The sequence below is a fragment of the Xenopus laevis genome, chromosome 1L (assembly GCF_017654675.1).
Source record: "Xenopus laevis strain J_2021 chromosome 1L, Xenopus_laevis_v10.1, whole genome shotgun sequence".
Classification (NCBI taxonomy): domain Eukaryota; kingdom Metazoa; phylum Chordata; class Amphibia; order Anura; family Pipidae; genus Xenopus; species Xenopus laevis.
Window position 1 is genome coordinate 214931900 of NC_054371.1, and position 26182 is coordinate 214958081.

General features: G+C 40.3%; 1 protein-coding gene across 2 annotated transcripts in view; it reads right to left on the reverse strand.

Annotated features, from left to right (window-relative positions):
* The window catches only part of wdr70.L (WD repeat domain 70 L homeolog), a 194601-nt gene that overhangs the window by 38304 nt on the left and 130115 nt on the right, over nt 1-26182 (reverse strand). For both annotated transcript variants that reach the window (XM_041580207.1, NM_001092174.1), the window contains 3 exon segments: nt 23623-23722; nt 17150-17234; nt 14908-15046 (listed from right to left, as the gene is read on the reverse strand). In XM_041580207.1, coding sequence (XP_041436141.1) covers nt 14908-15046; nt 17150-17234; nt 23623-23722 — 324 coding nt within the window.

A 26182-nucleotide genomic window follows, 5' to 3' on the forward strand; every position in this document is an offset into this window, starting at 1 on the left:
AAAGACTATGCGAAAAGCTTGGAGAAAGTCTTTAACAGCATAAGTCACCGGGGAATTCTTCTCCCAAAGAGACGTTGCCCACTCCAGTGGCTTGCCTTCCAATCGAGACATCACATACCCCACCTTGGAACGCTCACTTGGAAACTGTGTGGGTTGGAACTCAAATTGAATTTGGCACTGTGTGGCAAATCCCCTGCAGGCTTGTGGGTCCCCACTGAAGCGAAGGGGAGGTGGAATGCGAGGCTCACCTGTCGGGTAGCTTGCGTTCGTAGAGGCTGCCGCCATGGGGGGATTTCCAGTAGGTGGAGCAGCGGAGGGCGCAGAAGGCACTCGAGCAAGCAGGACATCGAGTGCTTGCCCAATGCGAACCTGCTGGTTTTCGTAGTCCTCCATGCGGGATGCCAGTCCGCGGAGCGCTCGTCCGACATCAGGTGTGGCTTCCTCAGAAGGATCCATGGCCCGAAAATAATGTCAGGGAGCCGGGAGCCCCCTCTGGGGAGTAGTCCGGATCTAGGAGGAAGCCCCTCAGGAGGGATCAGGGTCGTGGTATCCAGGGGTAAGGCAAGAGAATAATCAAAATCCAAACACAGGTCAAAAGGCAGGCGGAATACAAACAAAGTCCAGGGCCAGGCAGGGGGTCTATGGCAGGCAGAGTATCAGCGAAGTCCAGGTCCAGGCAAGGGGTCACACCAAGGAATCAGGCGGATTATAAGCAGGGGAAACAGCAAGGGAACCCAGGAATCTCTAAGGGAACAGGATCCTATTTTCGGGCGCCATCTTGGCGCCTCAGGCGTTCTTTTATCTTTGAATTTGGCGTCCTTGCGCTAGCGTCAGCGCGCCTGCAACCGGCGCGCCGTGCTGGCGTCACTGCGCCGGCGTCGGAACCCACGTGGGTTGCCTGGGCGCCGCCATCTTGGATTCTTCGCCGCCGGGAGCGGACGCGACTCCTCGCGCTCCCGGCGGTCTTGACACTCAGCTTGTTTTAGCCTTGTCTTCACTTAATTACACCCCACAATGAGGGCTTCTTGGTTAGAATATACAGTATTTCTGCTGTGGATTTTTACTTTCCACTGACCAAGCAGACACATGCCCGCCAATCGGGAACTGGTAGATTTCTCACATTGCACATTGCACCGATGGCCTCCACTTGTTGTCAATGGGGAACAGTCAACAAATAGTACAGGTGAGGTCTTGTATGGAAATAGTAAAAATAATATAATTAAGACACATATATGGCTTTGGAGCTATGATAAATATAGTTGCACAGACAATATTACAAGAAAGGTGACAATAAGGGGTCCATTTATGAAACCTAAAATTTATCTGGTCGTGTCTTTAAAGGAGAAAACTTGAATGTTTTGAGGAAAAAAAAAACTTGAATTTTTAGAGATTTATTATACTCAAAGCTGCTAAAATTTTGAATCTAAAATCTAAAAACGCTATGTTTTTTGACATAGTGACCTGCGCTGGATAATCCAATAAAGTCTGGGTTTTCGTTCAATAATCCAATAAGGTTGATTCCAAATAGTCGAGTTTTCAGAGCTTCAATCGTAAGGGAGTTTGGTTGACTTTATTTGTAAATAACCCCCAATGTGTAAGGCCACTACTAACATATATATATATATATATATTCGTGATCAAATTAGTATTATATGTGTAACTGATATAACGCTTCAGGAATGGGACCGTTTTCAAGGCCATTATTAATAATAATTTGATCACGAAAAATCCCAGTGCACCTGGGTTAACAGATGAGATGGAGTGCTGTTCTCTACTACATTATATACTGTATATATATATATATATATATATATATATATATATTTGGGGGTTCCTATGGTTCCAGCACTCCAACGCTGAGGTATAATACACCCAGGTGAGTGCCCGGGTACTGGCACTCACCTCTCCTTAAATGTCGTTAGCCGGGTGTTACCCAGGCGGCCATATACGAAATGAAAGCACTCACGGCAACAGTCCAATTCAGGCTAATTCTTTACTGTATGATGGTAAGCTCCTAACATCAATTCAGGGCACTCACTTATAGAGTTGCAAACCTGGGTGCAGTTCAGTAGCTGAATATAAAAATGTAAAAGAAAAAAAGCTGATGCACAGCAGGATTGATCTAAAAAAAGACAACTTATTAATTTGATGGACGTTTTGGTCCTCACCAGGGACATATATATATATATACATATATATATATATATACATATATATATATATATATATATATATATATATATATATATATATATATATATATACTTATACACTTATATCATAAGTGCAAGCTGCCAAGGCTAACTGCTAGTGCTAGTTTCTCATGTCTATACAAATCTGTTATATTAATTTTTTAAGAAAAACAAAAAGAAAAAACTCCCAACATATTATATGTGTGTTTAGTTTTTAAATAAGATTTAATTTAGATCAACACTTCTACTCATTAAACTGTTATATTCCTAAACATAGTGAGCTCCCCTCTTTGTAATTCTCTCCAATGACCCCTGAAACAAATCAAATTTCAAACTTATTCTGACCTAGTCTGAAAATTCTTTCAATATTAATGACCCTTTAGCGACATCCATCTTCCCAGACAAGAGTTGCAATCAAAGTCCTTGCAAAATAGAAATGTATTGTTTTACTAATTCAAAGCTTGTTTTCAGTGGAAAGAAATCCCTTTGGCTTAGGGCAATAATTAAATCACCTGTCACCCATAACTTGTTGTGAATTGTAGGTCAAATATGCAACATGTGCTATACTTTATTATCACACATAGGCTCCATTAACTTGGAATACTTTGCAGTTCAGTTGCAGGGAAATACGACCGTCAGTGGCTGCCATTTATCAAACTGTGAGTGCACCTTGCTGTATTACTCTGCCCCATAGGAACGAGTGAACTTTGAAAAGTTCATGTTATTAGCCTGTTACCGACCGGCACTTGTCATTTTACAGCAATAACAGGTTTCACATTTTGTTGGAATTATTCTCAGTTATGTCAGATGATCTCTGTCACCCAGTTATTAAAGGAATACTGTAGACTTAAAATGAAAATGGCTAGAAATGTATTTTACATGCAGGTCTGGGATCTCTTATCTGTAAAAACCAAGACGCTCTGAAATAAGGGAAGGCCATCTTCCATTGACTCAATTAAAATGTTTAAAAATTATTTTCTTTTTCTCTGCAGTAATAAAACAGTACTTGATTCCAACTGAAATAATGTTTAATGGTAAAACAATCCTAGTGGGTTTATTTTATGTTTAAATGATCATGTAGTAGACTTAAAGGAGAAGGAAAGGCTAAAATGAAGTAAGCTTTATCAGAAAGGTCTATATAAATACATCAGTAAACCCTCAGAGTAATGCTGCTCTGAGTCCTCTGTCAAAAGAAACACCACATTTCTTTCCTTCTATTGTGTACTCATGGGCTTCTGTATCAGACTTCCTGTTTTCAGCTGAAACCTCCAGGGCAGGGCTTGAGCATGCTCAGTTTGCTCCTCTCATCCCTGCTGTAATCTGAGCTCAGAGCTGTAATTTAGCAGGGAGAGACTCAGGCAGGAAGTGATGTCACACCAAGGTTATTTGGCAGCTGCTATCCTAAACAAATAGAGACAGTGTCTAGAGCTGTTTACTCAGGTATGGTAAAGCATTCTGCAGAATAAATATAGCATTCTGGCTTGCACTATTGTGGCTAATATGTTGGCAATGAACGGTCTTGGAGCTTTCCTTCTCCTTTAAGGTATGGTAATCTAAATTATGGAATGACCCCTTATCCGGAAAGCCCCAGGTCCCGAGCATTCTGGATCATAGATGTACTGAACTTACCTTACCAGCAGAAAGATTCAGCAGCCATAGAACTGTGATAATCTAGGGGCCTTCAAAGTTGTCAGGAGTTCACCATTTTGGATTGTTACAAATTATTTTGAGAATAAATAATCAAGTTTAAATTAAGTTTCATCTCTTGTAGAAACTGATGCTAATGGGTTGATTATTAAATTCTAGTGCAGAATCACTGGTACATGAGCTTCCATGTAATGTGAATCTGAATATTTTTTTATTCTATATATACAGTATATTGTTAGTTGGTCCCTAAACTTAGGTAACGGACAGCAGCACAGAACATGTGCTGTGAATCAGAATAGCAACTGATTATCCTCATTGCTAATGCACTGTGGTTGCCTTGGTCAGGTACAGAAGCCCATTCTAGCCAACTATTTTTTTATTGAACTTCGTCTTCGTTAAATCCCCTGCATACATTTTAGGTTTGGCACATAAGCTCTAATGTAAATAAAAGCAATATAACAACAATAATATAACCTGTGTTTCTGCTTCAAAATTAACATTTTCTCCTGCTGCCCCCCTAGTGATGAGTAGGGTCTCCTAAACTACTCCACACATGACAATGACATGACCATCACTCATAAGTAAAATGTGAAAAAACTATTGAAGATAAGAGACAAAAATTGACAAACTGTAGAGGGCTGGTGCTTGAACAGTTGTGGAAGAAGGTGGCCTAAGGGGCAGTTATTGTGAGATCTGGGAAGAATGCATATTTGCTCCCCTAGATATTGTTGGTATTACAGAAGAATGTTTGATAAACCAAGGTTCTCCCCCTAGGGTTGCCACCTTTGCTGGTGGCTAAACCTGAACATGGATGGCAGGGCAGATAACATCGGGGGTGACGCAGTGATGCAGGAACAGTCATGATGGCATCAAAGGTGGCACAATGATGTTGGTGGCAGTGGCGGAACTACCGGGGGAACAGGGGGTGCGAGCAGGCCAGGGCCCCCTGGCAGCCCGTGCGCCACTGACAAATGCGGCTGCATGTCACACACCAGAGCCAGCCCCCCTCTAGATTATTGTTCGGGGTTCATTAGGCTGAAAACCGAACAGAAAGTTCAGACCCGAACAGGCCTTACAAAAACCCAACTGTTCGGGTCAAAACCAAACAGGTTGCAACCCTATTTTCCCGATATAACTCCACCTATGAGATATGCAGATAATGTGAGTGTTCTAGATGCCAGAGAAAGAAAGGCTCTGTGGGCTCCAGGCAGGTACAGCTAGCATTATCTTGTTTCATAGACCACCAAAATACTTTCAGTTTATAATCTGGCTCTTTAGAAATTTGCATTTATAAAGAAAATGGCTTCCCCTAGCTTCCAAAGGACCAGGGTCCAGTAACCTAACCCCTACCAAGTATACACAAACAAACAAACAAACAAAAAAACATTGAAAAAAAAGTGTTATTTTATGGTTATTGAGCTCTAAATCATAAATACTCAACTTTTCAAAACTTAACTCTATGAGAGCACAAAATAAAACTGCATGGAGTTTATCAACAATGACACTCTAGAGAAGCATAGAAAAGAACCACACTGGCACACGAGACTTGTGTCTGCAGGGCAAGCCGTTGCAAAAGTTTTACTGTGGTTGTGCAACGTTTCGGGGCTCCGCCCCTTTGAGACCCAAAACATTGCACCACCGCAGCAAAACTTTTGCATGGGCTTGCCCTGCAGACACAAGTCTCGTGTACCAGTGTGGTTCTTTTCTTTGCAGTTCACTGTGAGGTTGCTGTATCCTCCAATCAATGTGCACCGAGCGAACCCTAATATTTACACAACGGGTGTGCGAGTGTCCTATTCAATTGAAGCACTCTAGAGAAGCAACCTGCAATTCTTCATTTAAATCAACCAAAGCCATTAAATGAACCCACGTGGAACAAACAAAATATTCATGTTCAGCATGATTTCCTATTTTCAAGGTGAAGCCCTAGAGAAGAAAAACATGGGATTTTCTTTGTTCAACTCTCCCAGGGATATTAAGTATAAACATATGGTCCCTGCTCATATTAATGTTCCATTTCATATCAAATTATATCTAAGTAACCAATAATTTACATCCATTAATTGAAAACATAAAATCCCACACATTCAGCGATGCTTTAACAGAATAGTAAAGCCCACTGGAATATCTATTTAGAAGTATAATATTTAAAGGGAATCATCTTCTATTATAAAAATCCCACTGAACTCAAAGTCATGTTTTATCATCCTTTTTCACAAACAGCTTTTATTAATATAATTTTAGATTTTTTTTAACTATAAATTCATATTGTGCTTCCTCAACCTATCGTTTTTTCTATACAGTTAGAGCAGGTGTCAGTGACAGAAAAAAAAAAATAGGTTAAGGAACAAAGTGAATAAAGTACTCCCTCTTGTAAAATACAAGGGTATTATGAGTTACCAAGGAGTTTCATGACCATATAAAAACCGGAGGTATTTGTTAGGTGTGATATTTTCAACCAAGCCCAAAAGGCATGCCTCCTGTGTCTGCACACATGGTATCAGTGTCGGACTGGGATACCAGGGGCCCACCCAAAAACATTAGACCAAGGGCTCACCAAAAAAACCTTAGACCAGGGGCCAACTCTCTTATTCTCCCTCTACTCGGTCAACCTTTATTCTCCTATTCTCTTTTCTTTACATACTATAATTGATTATTCCATCTATTTCTTATAGAAATAGGAAATGACCATGAAATAGGCCAAATGTTTAGCAGCACAAGGGCCCACTGACACCTGGGCCCACCGGGAGTTTTCCTGGTATCCCTGTGGGCCAGTCCGACACTGCATGGTATATTGAGAGTTTGGGTTACAAAGTTCACCACCTTGTCCCAGAATCTAACCATCTGCGGGCACATCCAGAAGGACTCCATTGTGCCCAACAGAAATGCATTGTGCCCAACAGAAATCTAGTTCGGTCACAGTGAGATATTGATTGGACTGGTTAGAAAATTCAGTAAAACTTTGTGATGCAACCACTGGTCAAACAAGCACATCAGCCTGATTGGGTTTACTGCCTACAGTGGCGGAACTACAGGGGGAGCAGGGGGTGTGAGCGGGCCAGGGCCCGCACCCCCTCAGGGCCCCCCGGCAGTCCGTTCGCCTCTGAAAATGCGGCGGTACGGAGGGGGGCAGGGCCCGGCTGTGCATCATGCATCAGGGCCTGTCCCCCTCAACGAACGCTACTGACTGCCTAGCTTGCATGGACAACTTTAGCCTAGAAAAGAATTAAAGAAAAGCCTACTATAAGCTTTTTTGCTATGGCTCTGAATTTTGAGACATGGTGAACAAGACTCGTATCAAGACCACTTACATCTTTCAGGCACAAATTGGAGTGCAAGAAATCAGCAAAAGTTAACTAAAGATATGCCTCAGTAAACTACTCCAGAATTCAGAAAAAGACCAAATCACCCACCAAGTACAAAAACATTGAATAATTAGATTTAAAATAAAACAGAAAAAAGTGGAGAATGATTTTAATTCTACTGCTGAATATTATGTAGGAAATGTATACAGATCCAAGTCTTCCAAAAAATAAACACCATAGCATGAAGCATTTTGAACGATTAACATTCCATCAATATATTTTATTGCAGTTCAATAAAAAGTAAGAGAATTGTCAAGAAAAAGTCTCTAGAAGCCTATAAAACTGCAAGGCTACAGAATATTTTAGCCTACAATTTATAGACGGTAGAAAAGGTTTAACAAATGTAATCTGGGTTAAACCAAATAAATTATTATGGTGCTTAACGCATCTAAGCCAGGCACTAGAATTTGTATTGATGGCTATATAAATGGAGAGGATGCCTGGCTGTCTTAGCAGCCATTCAATCTAGGGTTTTTATAGAGGGGAGTGTTTATATCCTTGCACAGAAAGCAGATCTACATAAAATGTTGCTGGTAGGTCAAGGATTAACCAAAATTTCTTGTATAAACTGTATAAACAGTAATGAATACTGTCTTGTGTCGAAGAGTTACCGTAACATAGTAAGTTAGGTTGTAAAAAAAAGGCACACGTCCATCAAGTTCAACCTTTCAACTCTTTTTTTAACCTGCCTAACTGCTAGTTGATCCAGAGGAAGGCAAACAAACCCATTTGAAGCCGCTCCAATTTGCCTCAGAGGGGGAAAAAAATCATTCCAGACTCCCAAGATGCAATGGGACCAGTCCCTGGATCAACTTGTACTATGAGCTATCTCCCATAACCCTGTATTCCCTCACATGCTAAACACCATACAACCCCTTCTTAAAGCTATCTAATGTATCAGCCTGTACCACTGATTCAGGGAGAGAATTCCACATCTTCACAGCTCTCACTGTAACAAACCCCTTTTGAATATTTAGGCGGAACCTCTTTTCTTCTAATGTGAATGGATGACCTTGTGTCAGCTGGAAAGACCTTCTGGTAAATAGAAACAAAGGAGGCTTTTCACCTGCTCTATTCCACTTAATGTTTAGCAGAACCCACAAACGCCATGAGCGCTCACTCGCTAACCATTCTCTGCTACCAATTATTTTCCGATCTCAGACTCTCCAATTCTAAAATTACTAAGTTCCCTAGTACTGTTCAAAATCCAAAGGCAATAACTTATTATTTATATTTCAACTTTGATGGTGTTTAACATCTCAACCTTCACCATTCTCAACAATTCCTTAGTCTTAAGTAAAATCTGATTGATTCCAAGTTTCAATCTGTCTGCAGTACATGCACAGCTGATTGTTCCTCCTCAAAATCTGTGTGTCTCCATCTTATTTTGTGCAGTGGATTTGGGCTTGGAGAAGCTTTTGGGTGTGGCGAGCACAGGATAAACATTACATCAAAAATACAGCTTGTGAAGCTATATAATTGTTTCTCTAAGTTCCAGGTAATTTCTAACCAATTGAAAATGCTGCTACTCTGCAACACATACAAAGCTCTGTTTAAATTAACAATATGTATGGTGCAAATCTATACTACCTACATGTACAAAAACACCATACCTGAATCTAATTTTGAATTGAGAAAGCCAGTTGGATGACTGGTGAAACGTCTTCAAGGGAAAAAACACAGTAAGTCCAGTTGATTTGACTACAGATATACTCATGACCTGGATGAATGAGAATCTTCACAAATATACCTATAGTAAATCATGTTGGTGATAGTAGCATCATGCTGTGTGGCTCAACAAGGACTGGGCATCTTGTTAAAATAGAAGGAAGAAGATGAAATACTGCCTTTCTGAAGAGCAAAGAGGCCAAAGTCCAAGGCAACTCTGTATTGGCCCAAAAACAAAAAATACCTTACTATGCACAGTTTAAACCCCGATCTCTGTATAATTGAGAAGCTGAGGAAAACCAGCTCCAGCCTAAACAATCTGGAGCAAATCTGTTTAAAGGAACAGTAACTCACAAGTGTCATGCTGTGGCTACTAAAGTAAATAAAGTTCTGTTTTGCATAAAAAAGGGCATTAACTCAAGGGATGAAAACATAATTATGCCTCTTTATAGGTCCCTGGTGAGGTCTGGCGAGATCTGGAGTATGCAGTGCAGATTTGGACTCCAGTCCTTAAGAGGGATATAAATGAGCTGGAGAGAGTGCAGAGACTAAGTGCAACTAAATTGGTTAGAGGGATGGAAGACTTAAATTATGAGGGGAGACTGTCAAGGTTGGGGTTGTTTTCTCTGGAAAAAAGGCGCTTGCGAGGGGACATGATTACACTTTCCAAGTACATTAGAGGACATTATAGACAAATAGCAGGGGACCTTTTTACCCATAAAGTGGATCACCGTACCAGAGGCCTCCCCTTTAGACTAGAAGAAAAGAACTTTCATTTGAAGCAACATAGGGGGTTCTTCACAGTCAGGACAGTGAGGTTGGGGAATGCACTGGCGGGTGATGTTGTGATGGCTGATTCAGTTAAGGAGAAAAGGCGCAGGTTAAATAGTAGATACCTGAAAAGTTTCCATTGTATTCTACAGAGCTTATTTGTTATCTGCTATGTAAACCTGAGCCTTTTCACCTTTGAATCGCTGCCCCATGGCTACAAAGCAGCTTATTTATATAAACGTTAGTAGTCTTTCTGAAACCAACCTTCGAAAATAAATGTGCATGCACTCCTGCAGCCATGGCAATGGAGGTTAAAATTCGTAACTTTATTCCATCTTGTTAAAAAGTATGCGTCCTAACGCGTTTCATATCAAAGGATACGTAATCATAGGCACTTGTTTGCAAACAACCGTTACAGATATTTAAACTTAATAAGGTACTCCCAACGGACTAAGTCTAAGCTTGCCTAAGCTACGGGTTCGGGGCACGGCACCCGGGCCACCTGGCAGATTTGGTGAGTGACAAGCTCTGCTGATTTTCTAATATATTTGAAACAGAATTGTTCATCCTTTAAGTGAAGGCCTGGGGTTTGGACACCCAGGTCACCCCTTTCCACTCCGTGAGAATTACCCAGTGGCTTGCTTTTTCTATAGATGTGTTTAGGTATCCAATAACACTTAAGCAAGTTTAGAATGGAGGTCGTTAATAAGTTAGTCCATATAGAGATTGGAGCCAGCCATTCGTTTTGTCTTTCTGAAACCAACAAAAACATTTTTTACCAGTGCATGGCAACAGTAAATGAATTCGGAAAGGGTTTTTTACAGTGAAAGCTTTGAAGATGTGGAATTGTCTCCCTGAATCAGTGGTACAGGCTGATACATTAAATAGCTTTAAGAAGGGGTTGGATGGTGTTTAGCAAGTGAGGGAATACAGGGATATGGGAGATAGCTCATAGTACAAGTTGATCCAGGGACTGGTCCCATTGCCATTTTGGAGTCAGGAAGGAATTTTTTCCCCCTCTGAGGCAAATTGGAGAGGCTTCAGATGGTTTTTTTTGCCTTCCTCTGGATCAACTGGCACTTAGGCAGGTTAAAGAAAAGTTAAAAAGGATCACAATATTAGTGTAGGATTCGTTATGCAACAAATGGAGAAAACAAATGAATACTGAATACAAGCCACTGTATATACAACAAATATGGTCTGAGTTTTACAATATATCTGAAGCATATTTAATACTCAATTAATGTTGAATAATATATTCAAGGGGACTATGAGATTCATTGAAAAAAAATCCATCATGCTGGATGGTAAGATTACAAAATATTTCCAAAATAAAAGATAGTCCTAAAATAGAGCAGCGCATGGAGTCAGAATTGCTGAGGGTTATTACCCACATAGCTGCTGTGAAATATACTCTCAGAGAGGTATGTGAAAGAGCGCCTTGATACTATTGCATGTCTGTACACTAGGTGCTCAAGTGACTTCAAGAGATTACTATGTTGGCGTGTCATAAGAGCGGTATCAACAGATACCTTTCCATGTAACTGCTTTCATAAGTACTACCATCAAGTCATCTGGCTATATGAAATCCGCAAATCATGTTTAACACAGATTAATGCAGCAAAATAGCAATTAAAAAAATAGCACAATTAAATCTTGGACGTAGAAATTTCAGAAGAAAGTGGTTTTGCTTTCACCACTGGTATGTCATCCCAAGAGCAGAGGATGGAGTCCAAGCTTGAATGACAGAGACGAGGCATCAAATATGGCTCAACCTCAGTTGGCAGGACATTCGGAGTCGGCTAACAAGTGGCAAATCATCAAAGGAGGAAAATCCAACACGCACCTTCTGCTTATTCGCATGTGCATTCCTCCTTGTCTGGCAGCTGGCCACATCCAAAAAGAGGATTGCATTTCAGCAAGAGGAAGTGAAAGGAAATAGCAGACGTGTCTCAGAGAAGTAGCTAAATATGGAATACATGTTGAAAAGCTCAGCTTTTTGAACAGGACTAGATGACAAGGTATAATACACTATGTGCCTAGAAGAAAATCAGAGATGGGATATAGGAGATCACCAAAAAAACAAACAAAAAAAAAACGTTAAACGTTAACGTTAAAATTAAATATTAAAAAGTTAGCCTGATTTTCTTAGACAGTATGAAAATAGTCTTCACTTTCAGTTTTATTTGACATTTAATTATATTTATGTTAGATCTATATGTGAACTTAGTGCAGAAACTCTCCAAAAAGGCGAATTCATACAGTTCCTCTGAATGGATAAGCAGCCTCACTGGTTACTGACCTAGATGACTGGGATTTAAATGAATAAAATGCATGGACACTCCTCTACTGACATCAGAAATCCCACTGTGGCTAGATATGGGATGATTTGGCTTCTCATTTAGGCAGTCAAATGGCGCCAGTCTTTGAATTTAGGCTTTGGTCCAAACATTCAGACTTTAATGAAACTAGAAGAAATTGTGTGCCCTCTCGCTTCTCTATCTAGCGGTGTCTCATATACAGGCCAACAAGCAGCAGATCCAATTTTCTGTTCTGATAGACTGACTGGGAAACAAATGGGACTGCAGGACAGTTCTTATAAGGTTCATACACACATGCCAATGGTTGAGTATGGGGGTTATTTACTAAACCTCAAACTTATCTGGTCTGGCTTTTTGAGGCATTTTTAGTGGAAAAATAACCATTTTGTTTTAAATTTATTATACCCCAATGCTGGCAAAATCCCGAATCCGACCTGTTGAGGTCCTGCATAAATCAATGGGAGAGGCACCAATCTCTTTGAAGTTATCATGGTCTGTGCTGGGTTTAGCCCGAAAATCCTACTTTTTCTGGGTTTTCAGGCAAAGACCCTAAAAATCAATTTGAGGGAAAAAGCCCGAAAAATTTGAGCGATTCGGGGTTTCTCTCGATTCTATTGAGTTTCCCACAATCCAATTAATTTGGGTTATTTTATTACTAAATAAGGTAAAATTTAGCATGGCAGTTTGGTTGCGTTTTTCAGATTTTAGTAAATAACCCTCTATGTGTCTCCAGTTAAAGATTTAAATCAGTCTCTCATCATAACTATTCATATGTTGATACTAGTTTTGTTCATGTAGCTGCCATAATGGATTTTTTAATATATGTAAAGGAAGAAACCAATTTTAGAGTTTCTGTTAGGATGCTGGGAACTATAGATCCCAACAAACAGAAGGTTACAGATCTGGGAACCTTGCAAATTACTCCAATAAAAATATATATATGCTGACAAAAAAAAGTGTTTTTTCTTATATATTGCAAACTATACTTTCAAAATATGCAACGGTCTAACCTGATTTTGGCCTCCAAATATTGGGAGGAATCCCATTTATATCCTATGTGAGCATGTGCCTGCCATTTAAGTAACACTGATTATGACTCCCAATCGTCTGTGATTTACCTTCAAAAGTTTTGTAGTTTTTAAAAATTTTACATTATATAGGTTGAAACTTAAGGTATACAAAAATGCAGACTTACTTCTGCATATCTGTCTAGATGGAGACACTTGTGCAATACCATAACAACATATGCCGAAATGTTAAAAGCCATAGTTTACCTTAGTATTAATGATATTACTCCTTATATATAAAGCTAACATTAAGTCACCAACAGACCTAGATTTGACTCCTGTGTAAATTCACAGAATGTGTCCTGGGCAAGTCTCCTTATGATCTTGTTCTCAGGCCCCAAAAAAAACAAAAACTGTTATATCACTTTTTTAATGAAAGTAGAGTGAAATAAAGTACCTGTACCATTCTAATAAGTGTGAAATAAAGTGCTTGCACAACCCTAAAGAGTAAAACTAAATAAGATCATTACTGGATACATCAGAGCCGGGCCAACCCGGGCAGGTGCCCTAGGCAAACTGGCAGGCCACGGCGCCGGCTCTGTGCGCGCTTGACTGCGTATGCGCAAAATTTTGCGCCAGCGCGCATGCGCAAATTTTCGCTCCATCGCGCATGCGCAAAATGTGTTCGTGCATGCGAGGAATAGAATTTATGCGCAAGCCACCAGTGGCAGTCGGGGAGAGACGGGACCGGACACGGGGTAGGTGACAGAGCAGGTATGTGCCTGGCGTCCCCTCAGCTTTGCGCCCTAGGCACGTGCCTACTCTTCCTACCCCTAGTTCCGGCCCTGGGATACATACTGCCATGTAGTAATTATCTGTATTAATTACTAATCAGCCTCATATTGTGACATTTCTATTCTATGTGTACTGTATATTGTGAGTGGGTCCGTAAGCTCAGTAAGTGATAGCAGCACAGAGCATGTGCAGTGAATCAGCAGAAAAGAAAATGGGGAGCTACTGGGGCATCTTTGGAAACACAGATATTTACTGCTAAAGGGTTGTGGTTGCCTTGGGCTGGTACAGAAGCACAAAACATCATGTACAACATTTCTAGCTTCTTCTTTAATTAAGCTTTAGTTCTCCTTTAAGGCATTAAGTCTTCTACAAACCTTGCTTATTGCATCCTAGCATTATTGTGCCCTAACAGTCCCCCATGCTTACACTTGAACCCATCCCATGAAAATCAGCCCCAGTCAAGCCTTTGTGCCCACCAACCAGCATTAAACATTCAGGCACGTAACTTTCACTTGGGGTCTGCCAAGCCCAGACTATTCAGTCAGTCAGACAGCCAGATGAAGGACTTTCATCTATTTAAAGAATGTGTTACCACTGCTCCTCCAACTGGTGCCTTTATATCACTCTAGCCTTCACTTGGCATTGAGCATGGTGATGTTAGGCTTGCGTGTGCATGCTCTGGCGGACGTTGCTTCCAGGGACAGTTTGGAACTCATCAGTGAGGGTTCCAACTGAGGACATGCAATTTTGGCAGGTGTGGGAATAATTTTAGCCAAAAATTCAACAAGATTAAGAAAGATCATGTTAAATAAGACATCATCTGTTTAGAGTTGCAGCCATTTTTACTACTAACATAATATAAACCAGGCCCTATGTGTGTGCAACCCACTGCATAAGAGAAATGTATTAATGTTGTGCATCTACGCACCCTGGATATCATACCAGTAGTACTGTATGCTATTATAGGAGAATGAAAGTCCTTTTATACCTAAAAGTTAGGCACCGCCGAGTGATCATATTTACTTACATGACACCTTGGGCCTGTGCTCCTATCAGGAGAAAACTGCACTGGCCCAGATCATGATAATCTTCCATTGCAATCCCACCCCAATGAAATATGGGGTAAAAACATTTTACTCACCGCTTCTGTGACCTGGATTTCATAGATCTTCTGAAATGTCACTACGTCAAAGAACAGTAACTTTCCATCACCGATGCCTCTCTTTACGGAGGTCCCGGTTATCAAGAGTTTATCGTCTGGGCTGAAGCAGCAATCGGTCCTATAGAAAGTGAAATTGAAACAGAGACGGGTCATATAATCAACAACAAAGGGTTCTTTGCTTTTTTCTTTAAAGGGGTCGTTCACCTTTGAGTTTCATTTAGAGAACTTACATGTCGGCGCTCAGAACTGACTATAGTCAGATAACGGGTTACTCTAGAAGATAACTGACTATAGTCTAGGACAGTGGTTCCCAACCTGTGGCTCACAAGCAACAAGTTACTCACTAACCCATTGGATGTTGCTCTCAGTGGCCCCAAACCAGGTGCTTGTAGGCAAGTTTTAATTTCATAAAAACTAGGTGTAATTCCAAGTAGAGTCACCTCTAGGCTGTCAGTCCATATAGGTGCTGCCAATTAGCCAATTAAAGCCTTCATTTGCCATTCCTAGGCACTTTTTCATGCTTTTGTTGCTCCCCAACACTCTTGAATGTGGCTCATGGGTAAAAAAAAGGTTGGAGACCTCTCGTCTATGAGATAAATCTCATGAATGATACCTGTTAACTGTTTTTAACACAAGCTTGGCAATAAAGATTTTTTTAAATTTTAACTTTTGGTTTGGGAGACACCTTGTCAACCTTTTGTTGCAATTGGTGTTCATTTTTTATGATTTGTGGTTTTTGAGTTATTTAGCTTTTTATTCAGCAGCTCTCCAGGTTGCAATGTCAGCCATTTTACCCTAGCAACCATGAATAAAAAAAGAGATTGGAATATGAATAGGAGAGGCCTGAATTGAAAAACGAGTAATAAAAAGCAGCAATACCAACACATTTGTAGCCTTACAGAGCATTTGTTTTTTTTGTTTTAGTGACCCCCATTTGAAAGCTGGAAAGAGTCCAGAGAGGAAGAAGGGAAATAATTCAAAAACGATAAAAAAAATAGATAATGAAGACCAACTGAAAAGTTGCTTAGTACTGGCCATTGTATAATATACTAAAAGTTTACTTAGGGGCAGATGTATCAAGGGCCGAATATCGAGGGTTAATTAACCCTCGATATTCGACAGCCGAATTAAAATCCTTCGACTTCAAATATCGAAGTCGAAGGATTTTGCACAATTCGTTCGTTCGAACGATCGAAGGAATAATCGTTCGATCGAACGATTAAATCCTTCGAATCGAACGATTTTAATCCATCGATCAAAGGATTATCCTTCGATCAGAAAATTGTTAGCAAGCCTATGGGGACCTTCCCCATAGGCTAACATTGGCCTCGGTAGGTTTTTGGTGGCAAACTAGGGGGTCGAAGAAATTTTTAAAGAGACAGTACTTTGATTATCGAATGGTCGAATATTCGAACGATTTTTAGTTTGAATCGTTCGATTCGAAGTCGAAGGTCGTAGTTGAAGGTCGAAGTAGCAAATTCGATGGTCAAAGTAGCCAAAAAAACATTCGAAAATCGAACTACTTTTACTCCTTCACTCGAACTTAGTGAATGGGCCCCTTAGAGTTTAAACAATATGTAAATCATTTCTGAAGGTACCACTGAATTCTCTTAGGCAGAGAAAAGTAGATTTCAGTGGTAGCAACAGAATTAATGGGGACATTTTTGTACATAGCCTATAGAATTGGTGGTGCCTTTAATCTTCTGAAAACATATACGTAGGTGGTTATTTACTAAACTCCTTTTTTTTTTTTTATAACCAATTTTTCGGAATTTATTAAACCCAGAGGATGGAAAAATCCAAATCAGAAAATCCGGCAACTCAGACCTGCCAAGCAGGCCCGGACTGGCAATCTGTGGGTTCTGGCAAATGCCAGAGGGGCTGCTATAAGGTGCCATAGAAAGTCAGTATTTAGTGGGCTGGTGGGGCTGTTTGGGCCTCTCTGTGGGCTGATTGGGCCTCTGTGTACCTGAAATGCCAGGGCCTATTTTAATTCTCAGTCCGGACTTGCTGCCAAGGTTGAATATAAGTCAATAGGAGAAGTTTTCGGGTGAAAAATTGAAAAAAAAAACCCCGTGAAAATCAGATTTTTTCCCCACAAAGCATTTGATCGAAGTTTGTAGCAGAAAATGTTGAGATAAAAATTGGACTTTGATAAATAACCCCAGTAAGGTCAACATAACATAATAAGTTAAAAAAAAAAAACGCCTCAAATACTTACATTGGAAAAAAGTTTTCTAACCCAGAGGCCACATTAAGAGGATTCTTAAATTTTCTGATGTCCCAAGTTTTTAAGGTGTCATCTCCTGAAAATACATTGAGCAGAATGTAATTAATACACACAGTAGAAATGTCATATCCAGGCACATACAGGCATAAAGTGCACTATGTGAAACAGAGAAAGAATTTATTAATAAAGGAATAGTATTGCTGTTTAACTTTTTTTGTAAATATAATGGGCCAATTATAACTTTATAAAGTTAGGGTTGCCACCTGTCCTGTTTTGACCATGACAGTCCAATTTTTTTGAAGGGCCGTCCGGGTCAAAACTGCCTGCTTGGTTTTTCAAATTAGGAAAATCGGGCAGGATTCCCTATGATTGTTGTGGCGATTGGCCAATAGCATGTCATAGCCCCAGCCCTGACGCAGCACTCCCCCACCCCAATGCATTACGCCCCGCCCCCATTACATCACAGCCCGTCTCCTGCCTGGCGTTAGGCAGACCAAAGGGTAGCAACCATAAGCTCAATTACTAACAATTAAATTTTGTTTTTTCCCCCCAAATGTCTAAAAATTTGTGGTTTTTCTATTTTTTTTTTTTTTTAAAAAGAGCTTTAGAGAGCATGATTTATTAAATGTGAAAACCACGAAAAGCACCAATAAAAAACTTCACCAGGTAAAAGTTGTTGAGGTCCTATAGAAGTCAATGGGAGCTGCTCTGATCCTAGTGGGCTGTATTAAATGGATTTGGGCATTTAGACAATTTCGGATTTATTTTCAAAAGCCTCTAAAACCACTAGAATCTGACCTTTGAAAAACAGGCCTCCACGTGTGTTTTTGCACTTGCTCAAGAACACAGATTGCAAGCCTCCTGGTGTAGAGATTGATTGGAAACGCTGTGCATTATATTGTTAAAAGATAACAATTAAATATATTACAACTCACTGAAATAAAGAAAGTAAAGCTTTAGAACTGCTCTTTGCAAAGCCTCCCTTGTATGTCTCATGACTGGATTACCAGAGCTTCCAGCAACCTGACAACCTGCTCACTGCTCGGCTGACAGCATCCAGACCACAGTTCCATTGGTGCCTTCCCCATTGTGGCATCTCTGTTTTCTAGTCAGTTATAAGCAGTCCCAAATATTTATAAATGATAAACAAATGTGCCTTGAGCCAAGGAAAGGTGCCAAAAGCAAACGAAAAGGCAAAAAACACTTGCCAAAGGTGACTAGCAGTGCTCAATGGAAGAAGGGATTTCTTCCCCAGCTGCCTTGCACTCCCGTAGCTCACAAGGTAGACAGGTTGCTTGCTTCCAGCAACCAATGGGTCCAATTGGGATGCCAGGGGCCCACCACAAAACTTTATAGACTATAAACCCACTCTTAAAGGAAAAGGAAAGCTACATAAGCAGTTTATTGCCACAATAGTGCAAGATATAAGACTATATTTATTCTGCAGAATGCTTTAAAATACAAGAGGAAACAGCTCTGGCAGCTCTCTCTCTGTTTGTTTAGGATAGCAGTTGCCATATTAGCTTGGTGTGACATCACTTCCTGCCTGAGTCTCCCTGCTCACTCATAGCTCTGGGCTCAGATTACAGTGGGGGGGGGGGGGTGGAGGGAGGGATGAGAGGAGCAAACTGCTCAAGCCCTAGCCCTGGAGGTTTAAGCTGAAAACAGGAAGTCTGATACAGAAGCCCATGAGTACACAATAGAAGGAAAGAAATGTTGTGTTTCTTTTGACAGAAGACTCAGAGCAGCATTACTTGGAGGGTTTACAGACCTTTCTGATAAAGCTTATTTAATTTTAACACAATTTTTCCTCCTCTCCATATGTAAAATCTTTATGGTCCTAGTTTCTTTTCTTACATACTATAACCTATCCTTCAACCTGTCTATAGCCGATATATATATTTTCCTCTTTGTTCCCATAAAGAAAAAGAGAATGACCATGAAAAGGGCAATGGTAAAAAGCCCACTGGGAATTTATCTAGTATCAGTCAGAGACTGCCAGAAACAAGCAATATTTACAAATTTCTTAAATCTCTTAACGCTTAACTCAATTTTTGGGATGGGTGAATTTTGTATGGCGGCGTGCGTCAAAAAAAAAGACGCGCAACAAAAATTTTTTGACACCCATAGACTTTAATGGGCGTCTGCGACATTTCGCTGGCGGCAAATTTTTGTCGAAACGGGTCAAATTCGCCCATCCCTACTCAATTTACAAATCCCTTAACTAACAGCAACTATTTAAAAAATATGGGGTCACATGACTTGGGGCAGCTGGGAAATTGACAATATGTCTAGCCCCATGTCAGATTTCAAAATTGAATATAAAAAAATCTGTTTGCTCTTTTGAGAAATGGATTTCAGTGCAGAATTCTGCTGGAGCAGCACTGATTCATTTTGAAAAAAAAAAAAAAATGACAGTATCCCTTTAAAGAGATTACACTAGGGGAGCGTAGAATAGTCTTGTAGATAACAGCAACTATTGCCTACTAGAGACCTTGCATTATATTCTACAATACATTTCATAGAAAATCCCGGTGTCTGCGATTATTCCTAAAGTCTAGCTATTTTGGGCAAAACACTTGGCTAGGGAATGGTTTATCATTCTGTTTAGGTCTGTGCAATGCCACAGACACGTAATTTTCAAAGCAAAAGTGATTAGGTAATGAGGGACCTGCAGTATATAAGAGCTAGAATATTAAAACGTTCCCTTATCATCCTCACTCCTAATTAAAGAAGAAAACTCTGGGGTTAGGCGCCCCACAGTAACTAATATTGCTGATCTATTACACCAGGCTGACACACCTCTTCTATGAAAATGAACTGGCTCCTGCAGGCTGTCAGACTGCCATGTTTTTCCCAGGTATCCCTTGCACTGATTTAAAGGAATTGTACAGCATAAAAATAAAAACTGGTTAAATAGATAGGCTGTGCAAAATAAAAAATGGTTCTAATATAGTTAGTTAGCCAAAAATGTAATGTATAAAGGCTGGAGTGACTGGATGTGTAACATAATAGCCAGAACACTACTTCCTGCTTTTCAGCTCTAGATATACAAAAGGGCGAAGTGGCTAACGCTAGTAACAATTCGCTAGCGTTACCGCCTGCAGGGACATCGCCGATTTACTAACGGGCGCAGGTGCCAATTCGCTAGTGAAAGAGACTGGCGCTAGCGGTCATTCGCACTCTATTAACCCAGTTTTTATTTTTACACTGAACTGTTCCTATAAAGCTAAACACATGCACGTTATTGTAAGTTCTCAAGAAGTTCTGAGCTGCACATGTGAAAGCCCAGGCACACCAAGCTGTTTCTCTGCCTGGGTAAAAACACAGCCAGAGGAAAAACTGATCCAAGTTGATCTGCTCCTGGTTGTAAGTACACTGACAGGCACAGCATTGGCCTGTGTACATGGATCAGACTTGCAGAGCAGGAGCAGAAATGTAAAAGTATGCACTTTCTTGGCAAAATTATCTTGATTTCTCTTTTCATCTACAGCCTAGGTAAAAACCTTGCAAATAAGCTCTGGACAAGAATGCCTGGTTTTAATCCCACATCCTTGTGACCTTTAGTAAATTCAGTTCTTTGAACGCAGTAATTTAGATTGCAAGCACCACAGGACAGATACTCAATTTGCCACACCAACTCAACAAACATCACTTTGTAATGTTTAAATGTTTTTAACCTGTATGCAAAAGTCCCAAAGAAGAAGAGGCATCTGCAACTGCACTAAATTAGCTAACAACATTATTTTATGGTTGGATGGGTCTGGGATTTGTCACAGTGAGATGTGCTACAACTGCTCCGAGTACCTAAAGAGTCAAATAGTGTCCTTGGTTTAATCTACACATTTGGCAGGTGTGTTTTTGTAAAACTCAGAGCACATCTGTGTTAGTTGGTCGGCTTCCAGCTAACTACTCTAACATGGATTTACGCTACCTTACCACTCTGTTTCTGGATAGCATACAACTGAGTCATCAATCTACAGTCAAAACACGTTATGAGCTAGAAAGAAAAGCTTCCCAGGGAGAAGTAGATTTCACATCAATAATTCTTTTTTAACTCACATGAATATTCTTAAGCCTAGAGAAATGGAGAGGGCTACTTTTACAATGGTATCCTCTAGGGCAGTGCTGTCCAACTGGCGGTCCGGAGACCACATCCGGCCCGCAACCCCCCTTTGTGTGGCCCCCCACATAAAATGAAACCCCCCTGCATTGTTCACACCTGTAACACCTCTATTTTTCATTCCCCTACAGCCCTGTACTGTTCACAATTCAGACCCAGACTGAAAGTAACCACATTGTTCATATGTTCATAGCTCATACAAATTGCTGGAGAGGCACCGGCACTGTGTCACTGTATGTAGTACATCTTAAGAGTGGTCCTGAGTGGTCTCCCTGTCCCTTGCTCTATTTTGCATGCCCTATGCTCCCTGTGTGTGCCATACTCTGCCTGCCCTATGCATCCTGTGTGTGTCATACTCTGTCTCCCCTATGCTCCCTGTGTGTGCCATACTCTGCCTGACCTATACTCCCTGTGTGTGCCATACTCTGCCTGCCCTATGCTCCCTGTGTGTGCCATACTCTGCCTGCCCTATGCTCCCTGTGTGTGTCACGCTACCTGTAGAATGTGAGCCTGGTAGGGTTTGTTCTGTGGGCTTGTTAGCATTTGGAAATTGTGATTAAAGGCCCCTGAGGTGTTTAAACATGTGCTTGGAGGGTGCTGTGTTATCCACAGGGGGAGGAGGCAGCATATAGATTTAAGGGTATGTTTTAATATGACAATTTTTTCACATATGAGTGATAAGTGATATCCCTGCAGTGAGCATCAACCATTAGGTTTTTTGGTGTGCTACCACCATTAATGTGGACATGGTCTTAAAAGTTCTAATAGTAACATGGGTGTGGTTTAAAGTGGGTGTGTTATAAAAAGGGGTCCACACTGGCTTCCATTATCGGCCCTCCACCACTTAGGCCAGAAAAATTCCAGCCCTCTGTACCACAGAAGATGGTCAGCACCGCTCTAGGGGTAATCATTCTTAGAATCCTAGATCTTGAGGTCTCCTGGCTACAATTTTAAATGCATGCAGACTTCTAATTCATGTGTATTAGAGCAGGGGGTTCCCAAAAAAAATACACTGGGTACCACCAACTTTGAAAAATAAGTAATGTCTTAGAGAAGAGTTTGGGGGTTGGGGCAGAAAGCAAAACACTTAATTAAGTAGCCAAAAAAGAAGTTCAGTTCTTAACCATCAGACAACAGTAATAAAAAGACAAGAAGAAAATGTAGATTACAATTATTTTGTGGTTGTTGCCATTTGCCTAAATGAAGCTGTGTCTTATAAACAGGCATACACAAAGCACTGAAAACACGGGAGCCCCCAACATTATTATGATATTATCCGAATTGTGCCCCACAATTGCAATGGCCAGCCCTGCCTATGTCACTACTATTTGTCGGACACAACTTTTGTAGGATTGCGGTTTTTCAATTAATGGCCAGAACATTGTCTAATTTATTATTTTTACTACTTTATTTAATCTCAATGTTTCATAGCAGGTTGGTCCACTGGAATGAATGATCGTACGTGGGAACAAAATCCGCACGTCTACACGCCTTTACGTGTGAAACTTAAAGAGAGAAACAAATAGGAAGATTATAAGAGCAGAACCAAAGAGGTAGTCTTTGAGATTGAAGGAGGATCTCACTGGAGGAATTCAGCACAGGAATTCCACAGGTAAGGAGCAGCAAAAGAAAAGGTTTAAGGAGGAGATAGCAGTGGAAGTGGGTGGTGCAACTAGTCAACAGTTCTGAGAGGAAAAGAGGAGTCTTCCCGGGATGTACAGTATTTCAAATGACACATTCCTAATCAAATTGTGCTTTTGGCTGACCATATGGAGTGACAATCAAGTGTGTTGAGCCATCAGACAGCAAAAAGCAGGGATGCAATTACCGTAATCCATAATTTTTTGACTAATGTGAACACTGAACGTACTCTAATTTGCATATTTAAATCTGAACAAAATGAAAAAATAAAAAACCTTGAATAATCTGAAAAAAACAGCCCCCTTCTGTCATCTATTGGTTTGAAGTCACATGATTAAGGATGAGATGCAGTTTTATGTAAATAGTAAGGAATTGGCCAAACCGGACTCCTGCAAAAAGTATAATAATCTGTTATATGCTGACCAGAAGGTCACAGGGACACCATGTGCATCCAACTTCTTTTGTCATCCAACAACAATGGTGCAATTTCATCTAGGCAATATCAATCAACACATTGAAAAATTTAAATTTAGGAACCTGTGGGTGGAGTTTAGAGGCTTCCCATCCTTGTCACTAATCACATACAAAAGCAGAAATTATATAATATGGGTCAGTGACAGAAAGAAGCATAAAAGTGATGTCACAGCCAAGTACTTTATACTTTAGCCAAGTATAAAAAAATTGGCACTACGGCACTTACCTCCTCGAGTAGCAAGGACATTGCCACCATACGAAAAAGTCACACAGGATGTATCAGTACCAGGAGTATGTGCTTGTCTACAATGGAATTTTGTGTGGACCTGAAGGTAAAGAATCAAGAGGAAAGGTTATCAAAACTCTAGTGCAATACATGGAGCACTTATGATTCAGTCTCTCTTTTTTTTTTTTTTAAACTGAAAAACAAAAATAAAATAATAAAAACCAAAAAAAAGCTCCCAATGTGCAAACTTTTCCCTCCACTTTTATAAAATAAATACCAATAAATTATTACAAATGGATCATTGCCAGAATCCACTCTGACTTGTTTCTGGAGAATGTCATTTTTCTCAGACTGAAAGACAGATTTTTTTTTTCTTTTAAAACCCGGCACAATACTCAAGTGAGAACTGAATTGGTTTTAATGAATCGGACAGAGAACAGCGTGTGAAGCTTTGGTGCCGGAGATGCATTTTGACACAATGAAAACACCAGTTTGGCTTTCAGCTCAAATATCTCTGCTCTGTTTTTTTGACTTGGACTCTTATTAACAGAAGGAAAACCTTCCCCGGCAGCAGTAGTCCTTTTTTTCCTGGAGAAGTGTAACTGAGAACTCACAGATAATGTTGAGTTTGTATCTAAAGGAAAATCCATCATTTACGGTGAACGCAATCTTGAGTAGTTGCGTGGACCTTAGACTTCTAAAAGACAGACAGCTAAACAAATTGGATAGCCTCCTTAAAGTACATGCGTCTTTGTACTCAATATATTTGTGGACTTCTGTTCCAAGAACATTTACAATTTAGACAACATATGGAGTAGGAAAAAGAAAGTTTATGACTGTGCAGGAGATCCTGAGAAGAACTCCAGATGATGTTGACAAGGGGAAAAGAAGCCATTAATGATAAGTAGTGTCTTTACTAAATACAGGAGGGAGCCAATGAAGGTTCTAGTAACGTGCTGTGTTGGAAAATGCAAAACTATAAAGAAATTTATGTTGTATACATAAATGGCTATAAAGAAAAGGTGAATTGCTAACCTCATTCCTTTAATAAAGGTATAGTGATGTTCTCCAAACATGCAAAGAACATTTCCATTTAGGAACTCTCCAATAATCTCCTACCCTTTCTTACCCCAACCATTTATAACTCAGACTACTCTATTGACGCCATTGAGTCAGGTCGCTCAAATGCAGGGATCTCCTATCTTTTTTTACCCATGAGCCACACTGATTGGCTATTTGGTAGCACCATGTTGACGGAAAGCCTGCAGATGGCTCGGTTTGGTAGTGCATATGGTCTTTGAGTCTTAATATGGTCTTTGAGTCTTAAAAGCCACAAATTCAAAAAGGAGGGCCTGCTTTAAGGCCCCCGGCAGCAACATGAAGTGGGTCAGTGAGCACCATGTTGCTCACGAGCCACTCGTTGGGGGTCACTGCTCTAATGCTCCCCCTTATTTACTGTTTAAGTAATTGTGAACAAAAATGTATAATTTGCAAGCTTAAAAAACATATTGCAGCTTTTCCTCGTAGAGATGGAGCAAGCAGTGAATTATGTACCATACATTTTGGAAACAACTACAACTTGTATCGATTTTTTCACAATATTTTACTTTGATGTGGTGTTGTGAATTTTTGTATATTACACCAAGCTTGTAGTGTGCAGTAGTGTTGGTTGTGTACAATGCAGTCTCATAGAGAAATCTGTTTGGCAATTCTTACTAAAAACCCTCAATTCACTTCTCAAAGTGTGTAACATAGGGCTTAGATCAGAGGTTAGGTCAATCGCAATACTGGTTATATTCAATCATTAAACATATGAGCAAATGCCATCGCTGAAGTCAGTGGGTAAAAAACTGCCAGCCACGTCGTCTTCCTCTTTTGATTGGTCAGGAAATTTAGCAGGCAGATAAGTAGTAGTGGCAAAAGTTCAAGAAAGACTCTCCATGTGAATTTGAACAGAGTATAACCAGGATAACGGGAGCAAAATTATGGCTCAGACCTTGTGGAAACATATTGTGAATATTGCAAAATGAATCTCCAACAGGAGCAGCCTGCATTTCTGCTCAGTGAAAGTTGCCCAAAATGTTTGAGAAAGTGCAGGCGATAATATTTACTCCAGATACATGAAAAACAGAACAACTTACATGGTAACATGACTAACCATTTAAGGCTGAGATTTTTATTTATCATTAAGCATGACTGAGGTTTTATAGTGACACAAGGACTGAGAGACGCTCCACAACTCATTGGGATCAGAACCACTAACGCATGCACAACGTCATTTGTTTGGCTACAAAAACTGATCATATCCTTAATCGTTAAATCCTAATGCGAAACTTTCTAGGCAGTAATGGGGAGCAATAAATTACAACAGAAATACTGAACATGGAGGCTTTTCTGCAGACGTAAAAAGACAGGACAGATAACTCCAGGTGTCTAATGTCACTCAATATAAGGGGACACTGGAGTTTATCACTTCAGATTGAGGGCCCCCTGCCGCAACTCTAGTTTACCTCGCCTTATGACTTGTGCAGGGAGTGGGACTAGGCTGGCCCAGTCTGAC